We start from the raw sequence: 10,446 nt of genomic DNA on the forward strand, positions 1-10,446 counted from the left end.
TCAGTCCAGCTCGTAGCGGTTGATATTCTCCAGTTTGGGTATCAGGTCCTTGAAGTCAGGTCTGTCTTCGGGCGCCTCGCTCCAGCAGGACCGCATGACGTCATAGATGAGCTCTGGACACTTGGTTGGGGCAGGCATCCTGTAACCCGCGGCAACCTTCAGAAAGACTTCGTTGTTGCTGAGGGCTGAATCACAGGGAGAAAAGAGAGAGAGAGAGAGAGAGAGAGAGAGAGAGAGAGAGAGAGAGAGAGAGAGAGAGAGAGAGAGAGAGAGAGAGAGAGAGAGAGAGAGAGAGAGAGAGAGAGAGAGAGAGAGAGAGAGAGAGAGAGAGAGAGAGAGAGAGAGAGAGAGAGAGAGAGAGAGAGAGAGAAGAGAGTTCTTAGGTATTCCGATTCCAATTTCGCCATTCCGGTGTTTTACACAGATACAAACAATGGGGTGGATTCCCAGACTCAGGTTAAGGCTAGCCCTGGATTTAAGACCATGTCGGATGGTGAACCTCCGTTGAAAGTACTTTCTCAATCCAGGATTAGGGCTTAATCTTGGTACAGGAAAGCCAAAGGAGTTCTACTGAGTTCTAAAACACAGCCAGACCTGGACACCACACAGCCAGACACCACACAACCAGACACCACACACCTAGACACCACACAACCAGACCCCACACACCTAGACACCACACAGCCAGACACCACACACCCAGACACCACACACCCAGACACCACACACCCAGACACCACACAACCAGACACCACACACCCAGACACCACACAGCCAGACACCACACAGCCAGACACCACACACCCAGACACCAGACAGCCAGACACCACACAGCCAGACACCACACAACCAGACACCACACAGCCAGACACCACACAACCAGACACCACACAACCAGACACCACACACCTGGACACCACACAGCCAGACACCACACAGCCAGACACCACACACCCAGACACCACACAGCCAGACACCACACACCCAGACACCACACAACCAGACACCACACAACCAGACACCACACACCCAGACACCACACAACCAGACACCACACAACCAGACACCACACACCTAGACACCACACATCCAGACACCACACAACCAGACACCACACACCTAGACACCACACAACCAGACACCACACACCCAGACACCACACAACCAGACACCACACACCACACAACCAGACACCACACAACCAGACACCACACAACCAGACACCACACACCCAGACACCACACAACCAGACACCACACAACCAGACACCACACACCCAGACACCACACACCCAGACACCACACAACCAGACACCACACACCCAGACACCACACACCTAGACACCACACACACCACACACCCAGACACCACACCCAGACACCACACCTAGACACCACACAACCAGACACCACACACCCAGACACCACACAACCAGACACCACACACACCACACACCCAGACACCACACAACCAGACACCACACACACCACACACCCAGACACCACACAACCAGACACCACACACTAGGGATGTCCCGATCCCATTTTTTCACTACCGATACCGATACCGATACCTGGGCTTCAGGTATCTGCGATACCGATACCGATCCGATATTAGTATTTATTGTTTTACTCCTGAATAATAACAAATACTTCCCCAGTATATAGTCCACAACAACAGTTGGCTATTAAAGACTGCCAGCCTTTATTCAAGCAACAAAAACAGTACTCTGCAGTACTCAGTGACCAACTGGTTAAAACAATTTAGACAGCAGCATTCAGCATTGTAGAAAAAAAGAGTTACTGTCTGATTTCTAGTTTTAGTGCCTTCAGGTTTTTATTCTATTTATCTTCTCTTACAAATGGCAAATCAATAGCACCCTTTTTAAAAGTGTAGCCTAGTGACGCTGCTGGTGAGACCAGAAATCGAAGGGGTGTCAACAATATCTGGTTTTCTTTTTTTCAACTCAAGTTTTAAGTACCCAGTCCATATAATAAAAAACAAAATCTGTGGATTGGATTAACTATTCTCGTTTTTCGGAGGCTACCAGTAAGTGATAATGACTTGTAAACATACTCTCGTTTTAGGACGTGTTCAAAAGCAAGGACTGTGTGTTCATCTAGTTATGTGTAGTTATGTGTTTTTAGCATGTCCATGTTCTCTCAGTATGTTGTGATGTTATAAAAACGCAGTTAGACGTTCCTAGCGATGTACCACTGTTAGCTGTTAGCCGCTAGCAGCGTTTGTTGTTGTGGTTTGGTCAGTCACTTTTCTCCTGTCGCATTCCCATTCGGTGCACCAACATTCAAATACTCGTGTCACCTTGAATTTCTTTCCGATTTCAATGTATGACGCATCATTTGAAAGCTTACCATCTGTAGTTTCAGACTATGTAAATAACCGAAAAATTACTAAAGCAAATGGTTTATGATTTCACCAGCTAGCATCATGACATTGTCAGACTCATTACAAACAGGTAGCAACTAGCCAACTCTACTGTTGTCATCACGTGAGTGACACGCCAGATCGGCCACGCAGATCGAAGCCTATTTTTTTTCTGGTGCGATCTGCGATCCAGCATTCAGGACCAATATCGCAGCGATATCCGATATCGATATCGGATCGGGACATCCCTACCACACACCACACAACCAGACACCACACAACCAGACACCACACAACCAGACACCACACAACCAGACACCACACAGCCAGACACCACACAACCAGACACCACACAACCAGACACCACACAACCAGACACCACACAGCCACACCTGGACACCACACAGCCAGTCCTGGGCACCACACAGCCAGACCGGGGCGTGGCATCCTGTTAGTTTAGAATGTAAACTTTAGATGAACAGGGCTCACCTGGGTATGGGATTCCACCCAGGCTGAGGATCTCGAAGAGGAGAATCCCGAAAGACCAGACATCAGACTTGTTGGAGAAGCGTCCGTGGCTGATGGCCTCAGGAGCACTCCACTTGTAGGGAATCTTCTTGTCCTGAGAGATGTAGAAGGGCTCCTGTGGACGGAAAACCATTGGAAATGGAATGAAGTCGTCTCGTATCCAATAAAATGTTCCATCCACAACACTTGAGGATGTTCCATCCATCAACACTGGCAGATGGCCATTCTCCATGTGGCACCCAGGGATATTATGGTACAAATAAAAAAAACTATATTGAAATGAAGGAAAACAGATTGTATCCCATCATCTCATATGCAGGTGTAAAAAGACACAATACATTATAAACCTGAATTAGAGTCCTTTGGTACAACGGAAGGCAGGGAGTGAGAGAGAGAGAGAGAGAGAAAGAGAAAGGGAGGGAGAGAGAGAGACAGACAGACACCTCAGTTTGTGTGTGTGTGTGTGCGTGCATGTGTGTGTGTGCGTGTGTGTGCGCGTGTGTGTGTGTGCGTGCTAACCTTGATGACCCGTGCCAGGCCGAAGTCGGCCACTTTACAGATGTAGTTGTCCCCCACCAGGACGTTGCGGGCCGCCAGGTCTCTGTGGATGCTGTTCTGAGACTCCAGGTACGCCATCCCATCAGCCACCTGGACGGCCATGTCGATCAGAGACACCGTGTCCAGGCCACCCCCCTCCGCACCTACAGAAGGACAGCCAACCGGTGTTCATACTGACCCGATATGGAAACACTTATTTGATAAAGATGAGCATGCAAGCGTTTGGCCTGTAGAGGGAGCTACCCACTCCACCACAGTCCTGTAGCTCCCTCTACTGGCCAAACGCTGCAGGCTCCCCACAGATGTATTGATATCAGGCCAGATGGATGGAGGAAAGAGGTGTTCCTGAAGATGTTTTTCATGTTTTTCATGTTGTTCAGGTCGAACGTCTTATTTTCAGTCGCAGTGGCTTTAAGAGGCTATATGGCTATTGTCATGCGAACAACTGTTGTAAGCTGGTGCATACCTGAGTAAAAATGTTGAAGCTCAAGTTCCAGTTCTAGTCTATCGTGTCATCCCATTATAGTTAGACACATATTGTTAACACACTCACATTTGTTGAGCTCTGACTCGTCGAATGAGTTTCTCGCTTCTCTGAAAAAATAAATGCATAAATAAACAGAGAGCATTGTGGGATATTGCAGGAGGACTGACAAACTGACTGACCTCTCAGGAAGTCAAGGAGGTTGCCCTTCTCCATCAGCTCAGTGATGATGTAATAGGGGGGCGTGTCCGTGCAGACGGCGAACAGGGAGATGAGGTGTCGGTGTCTGAGTCTCTTCAGGTTCTGAACCTCCCGCTGAAACTCAGTGTGGTTGAATTGTTCTGAAATCACAAACAGGACGGGATGGATAAGTATTTGTGTGTGTGTGTGTGTGTGTGTGTGCGTGTGTGTGTAGTAGAGGGAGGAGAGGGGAGGATCAGGAGGACAAAAGCATGTCTCAGTTCAGGTACAGTATGTGTGATGTGTGATAATCCAGGACAGGAAATGCCACATTTTCCCCTGATGACAGATACAAAAGTCTCTAAGAATCTCTCTTAGTCACACATACAGTATGACCACAGAAAACATGACTGTGTATCATAATATGGTTGAGTTTCCGTTAATGTCGACAGTGTAAACGGTAGTCAACTAATTATTGTACTTATAGAGAAGTACTTTCAGCTGCATTTTATGTACGAAAGGTGCATTGTTTTTGCACATTGCACATTGTATATCATCTCAATTAATATATACCACTGCACATATCCACTCAGTCACCATTGTATGACATGGTATGACATTGCACATCACGCTATCATTTGCACATTACTGTATAGATTACAGATTTGTTGCACTTCTGGTTAGACGCACAATAATTCTGTTGCATTGTCTTGTACTATGTAATGACAATAAAGTGAATCTAATCTAATCTAATCTTGTTGTTATTATGAGAAATGTGATGTACTATAAGTAGGCACTGTATGGTAATAGCTGTCTTTTTGATGAGTTACGGTTATGTTTTAGTATAATACATGTCTGGCTGCCTTAGGCAGGAATGACTGGTATGTGTATACTTCTGTGCCAAATGAACAACCTCCTGTATTTAATGGCAATACAACCTGTATTTAATGGCAATTATTTGAATGTTTGCTAATCTAGCAAAGAAAACCATCAACATTGACACTGACAGCCTCAAACAAGGTGATTATTTAGGCCCTCACGTACTGTACTGTATATCGCTTTGGATGAAACTAAGCGTTCTCTACCGTTCTTGAGGATCTTGATAGCCACGTTGATGCGGCCCTTCCACTTCCCTCTGTGGACCGTAGCAAAGAACCCGGTGCCCAGCTGTCCCTCCAGGGTGAACTCCTCCTTGGGCAGCTCCCACTCGTCCACCGTGGAGTGGGACAAGTCCTGGGGAGTGGGCTCTTTCTATAGAGGGGGGGGGGGGGGTCGGTTATACACACTTTTTCCACAGACATACAGTGGGGTGCAAACATTTGGGCACCCCTGGTTTAAATGTCTGTTATGATTAATCTCCAAGTGATTGAAAGCAAACCTGAACAGGAAGTGCTACAAAGTTAAACATGACAACTTTCTGCACATTGTAAAGCAAGGTTTCTTTTTATTTTCATTTTTCAGAGTGTTTAAATGATAAAAAAGGAAAAGGGCCCTGTGCAAAAGTTTGGGAACCCTTTTGGATGATTACTAAGGCCCAGACCAAGGTGATTTACTCGTTAGGGCTTCAATGAGTCAGGTGAATATAATTCCAGGGTTGAACTATATATTCTGAAGTAACTTCATGCCTTCTAAAGTATCCGACTGCGGTGGCTGTTGTGTCTGGTGTTAAAAACCATGGGTTCTTCTAAACAGTTTTCCAAGGATGTCAGAATCAAGATAGTTCACTTCCACCATCAAGGAGAAGGCTACAAAAAACTCTCGTAAAGTTTCAAATTACCCATTTCCACTGTCAGAAATCATCAGAAAATTGAAAATAAATGGAATAATTGAAGTCAAAGCAAGATATGGAAGACCAAGACATTTTTCAGATGGAATGGCCCAAGATCTGGTGAGAAATGCTCAGAAGAACCCACACATCACTGCAAAAGAGCTGAAAAAAAGAGTAGCAGACACTGGTCTAGTTGTTCACAGGACAATAATACAGCGTACCTTAAACAACAAAGAAAGAAGCCTTTCCTACAACCTCAACACAAAATGAAGTGTCTGAAGTATGCAAAAGAAAACCTTGAGAAACCTGAAGCCTATTGGAACAATGTGCTTTGGACTGACAAAATCAAAATTGAACTTTTTGGCCAAAGAGAAAAAAGTGAAGCATTTGTAGAGAACACCTGGCAACTGTTAAGCATGGAGGTGGATCCATTATGCTTTGGGTTGTGTAGCAGCTGGGGGCACAGGCAATATTGTGCGGGTGGAAGGAAGAATGGATTCCACCAAATATCAATATTCTAACAATATTCTAGAGGCTAATGTTCGAAGGTCAGTCCAGAAATGTAAGTTGAAGAGAGGTTGGGTATTCCAGCAAGACAATGACCCGAAGCATACCTCAAAATCAACCATGAATCACCTCCAGGAAAGACGGATGAAGGTTTTGGAATGGCCATCACAGTCCCCAGACTTGAATATGATTGAAAATCTGTGGAGAGAGATCTCAAACATGCTGTGCATGCAAGAAGGCGAAGAATATTTCTGAGCTAGAGGTGTTCTGCCAGGAAGAATGTGGACAAATTCCCAAAACAAGAATGGCTGGCTACAGGAAGCATTTGCAAAGCTGTTATAGTTGCCTGAGGACGAGTTACAAAGTACTAGTACAAGGCCTTTTTTCCTTGTGCTATTATTTTGAAACTGTAAAAAGTAAAAAAGAAAAATAGTAAAAAAGAAAAATTTGTCATATTTAACTTTGTACCATTTAGAGGTTAGGTTTGCTTCTTTTCACTTAGATATTAATTGTAAAAGGCATTTTGACTAGGGGTGCCCACAATTTTTGCACCCCACTGTAGATTACTTGTTCTTGCTATGACTGTTGGCTAAATTATTCACTTATTTAGACAAATGTGCTTGTTGTAGAATTTAGAATTTGCCCTTTAGCACCTTTAATCCAAAGCGATTACAACTACGAATTACAGGGACATTCCCCCTGGAGTAATTTAGGGATAAGTGCGTCGTTGTAAGTCACTTTGGGTAAAGGCGTCTGCTAAATGGCAAACATTTAAATGTAAGGAATGCACCTTGGTCAGGTTTTCTCTCTCTCACTCTCTCTCCTCTCTCTCTTCTCTCTCTCCTCTCTCTCTCTCTCTCTACTCTCTCTCTCTCTCTCTCTCTCTCTCTCTCTCTCTCTCTCTCCTCTCTCTCTCTCCTCTCTCTCTCTCTCTCTCTTCTCTCTCTCTCTCTCCTCTCTCTCTCTCTCTCTTCTCTCTCTCTCTCTCCTCATCTCTCTCTCTCTCTCCTCTCTCTCTCTCTCTCTCTCTCTCTCTCCTCTCTCTCTCTCTCTCTCTCTCTCTCTCTCTCTGGATGAAAAGGTGCTGTAAGGACTCCCTCTCACACTGGATGAAAAGGTGCTGTAAGGACTCCCCTGCTGAGCAAAACAGGCAGTCCTCCACTATGTCTGGGTTCAAGTGCACCAGATGTCTATTGGTAGCTATGGCCCCATGTATAATCCTCCACTGGAGGTCACCTGTCCGTTTTTCGCAGGGGGACTTGTACAGGGACCTCCAGCAGCCTTTCGGGGAAGAGTCTGGAGCGAAGAACCTTTTCATCCAGTGTCCAAGACTGAGGGCTATTTTTTGTCAGCTGGAGGAGTTTTTTATGGGGTTGGGAACTGTTTTTCTTTTAAACTTTTTATCTATGGTCCACGATATTCAGCGGCAAAAAGGTTTTTACATGTTTTATTAAATTATTTATCAGGAGTGGCGAAACTGGCCATATGGATTGCTGGCAGCACGCCTCAGGCTGGAGTTTGTTTTTTACCAGTTGACTGACAATTTAGATGCTTTTATGAGTATTTGGGGTATTGGGGTTTTATAAGTAAGTTTTATGTTCTTTGCAACAAGGGCTGCTGGTGCTTAATTTTTAAGGTTGTTTTTTTATTTTCTATATTTTGATCTCTCTCCCTCTCCCTCTCCCTCTCCCTCTCCCTCTCTCCCTCTCCCTCTCCCTCTCCCTCTCCCTCTCCCTCTCCCTCTCCCTCTCCCTCTCCCCCCCACACTCACTGTTGCCACTATTTGTATGTTATTATTAACAACAATGGAAACCAGATTCCACACAGTACAGGCCCTCTCAGCCACAACTTCCTCCTTTTACCTCTGAGACAAGACAAAAAGGGAAATGGACAGATTTAGAGGAAGAGAGACACTGTAGCTACACTTCATCCAGCTATACAGTGGGTAGCTGTACCCACCTTGGCACAGGCCTCCCCCAGCCCGTCAACGCTTCCCAGGGGCTGGGTACGATAGTGTTCAACCAGGTCTATCAATGTGTGGAAGGGATGGGTCGGGTTCACGTAGTACTGCTGCTCCTCCGTCTGGCAGATCTTGAAGTGCTTGGCGTGGGAGCTGGATTTGACTGTGTAACAGCAGATAGATACAGGTCAAGGCCATGGTCCGCGAGAAGGATGGAGAGAAGGATGGAAAATGGAGATAAAAGAGTAACTTGGTCAATATACAGTAAGCTACTTGGGTCAGACAACTACCTTAGTTTTAACACAGAGCTGGAACAAAAGCAACATGTTCAGGACTAGCGTTTATGACAGGGCCTCTTCCTTGTCTGACAGACACAAAGACCCACCTGAGAGGACGTAGCCCACTTTGTCATTCTCACTGAGGCGGATGAGGAATGCTCCTTCCCCATTCTTAGGGGACAGGAGGTGACTCAGAGCTTCAAACCGGTTCATCTTCCCAAAGTACCATCTAAAAACATGAGAGACACCTTAGCAAAGCAAACAATTTACATTACAAACATGATTGCAGGAATGAATAAATGCCTAAGCAGCATTGTTGTATGTTTTTGTTGTTGTTTTGTATTTAGGTCAGTGGTTTTGTGGGTCTGTTGTAGTGTGGGAGTGTCCTGTCTGGAGGGTCAGTCTGTTTTCGTTTTCATAGGTCTGATGACGCAGAACGACATGTTAAGCCATGCATTGTTGTTTATTTTATTTATTTTTTGCTTGGTTTCTACTTTTGTCTTTGTGACTTGTAAAAATCAATATTTGTGATAAACGAATAAAGATTTGTAAAATCAGAAACATGAAGCAGGAACTGTGATGTTTAGCACATCTATCTGACATGTGTAAATGTAAAGCGTATGTAAAGCGCATGTTTCTGTGTTGTGAAGTCAAAGCCACTTTTCAATGGTAACCAAAGTTGTATTATATGCTATGGGCAAGGTACTTTTTTTGTACACAATCAATAAAACATGAGTTTCTGTCAAACGCGGTTCAGTTTGTGCCAGACAGTTGACGGGAAACGTTTTGCTCATCATCATAAAAGTAGATGATAAGACTACATGAGTTTGGACTTCGATCGGGATTTGAACTTCACACACACACACACACACACACACACACACACGGGCGCGCGCGCACACACACACACACACACACACACACACACACACACACACACACGCGCGCACACACAGGGGCAATAAAACCACACGTAGGATATCCAACGTGGGCATATTTCAGAATCACTTTTGTTTTTTGTAATGAAAACATCCACATCTCCCATTTGAAAGCGACAATAAACGAGATAGGGACGGAAAATGAGAAGTTATGCAAGTTTTCGAGAGCAAGACGCATGGCAGTAGGTAGGAACGGAGATACTCACGGCTGCGCATCAATGGACTCTCCCCTCGCCAGGTAGTTATTTGGCACGATACCCGTCGCCAAAACGCGCCCGTTCTTGTCTATTCTCCGCGCTGTCCACCAGTCACCCGACCGACTGATAACGTTGAAGAGATCTCCTTCCGCGAAGGACAACTCTGCTTCTGCCCTCGCTTCAAACGACCAGAGCGCCATGTATATTGCGCTCTCCGCGCTATGGCTCTGTGGAGGCTGAAGTGCTTCGCGGTGCCCCCTGTCCTGCTTCAATGACGACCCGTTGCTGGGGGACTCACTAAAGCCATCGTTCTCATCGCCTTTAACACGGTCTCCTCCGCCGTCCTTTTTTTCGCCAAACAGTCTTTGCCATAATGTTTCTAAACAGGGGCAAGCTTTGAGCAGACATTCACCCATATGACCGGACCAGTGGAGCTTTCAGTGCGCTCTGAAGCAGCACTCACTACCGCACCTGTTGGACAGGTAATTGCTGGGTGCGCATGGAATCTAAGGAACGCGTCACACGAATGGGTATTATAAAGAAGTAGGCTACTTCAAATAAATGCAGTATCAACTTCCTTATGGTCACCCCGCCTACATTATCAATGCGTCTTCTCTCTCTACCCTCCCCTCTCTCTCTCTCACACACACACACACACACACA

At 45.6% G+C, this 10,446-nt stretch overlaps 1 protein-coding gene across 1 annotated transcript; it reads right to left on the reverse strand.

Annotated features, from left to right (window-relative positions):
- Positions 1-10,199, reverse strand: ptk6b (PTK6 protein tyrosine kinase 6b; the record flags this gene model as incomplete). Its single annotated transcript, XM_080535215.1, has 8 exons — positions 1-185; positions 2,875-3,028; positions 3,433-3,614; positions 4,138-4,296; positions 5,221-5,386; positions 8,370-8,533; positions 8,756-8,877; positions 9,793-10,199. The coding sequence occupies 8 exons, from the start codon at positions 10,197-10,199 to the stop codon at positions 1-3; spliced, it is 1,539 nt and encodes a 512-aa protein (XP_080391341.1).
- Positions 10,200-10,446: the final 247 nt, after the last annotated feature.

Source organism: Nansenia antarctica (assembly GCF_963989245.1).
Source record: "Nansenia antarctica genome assembly, chromosome: 6".
Classification (NCBI taxonomy): Eukaryota; Metazoa; Chordata; class Actinopteri; order Argentiniformes; family Microstomatidae; genus Nansenia; species Nansenia antarctica.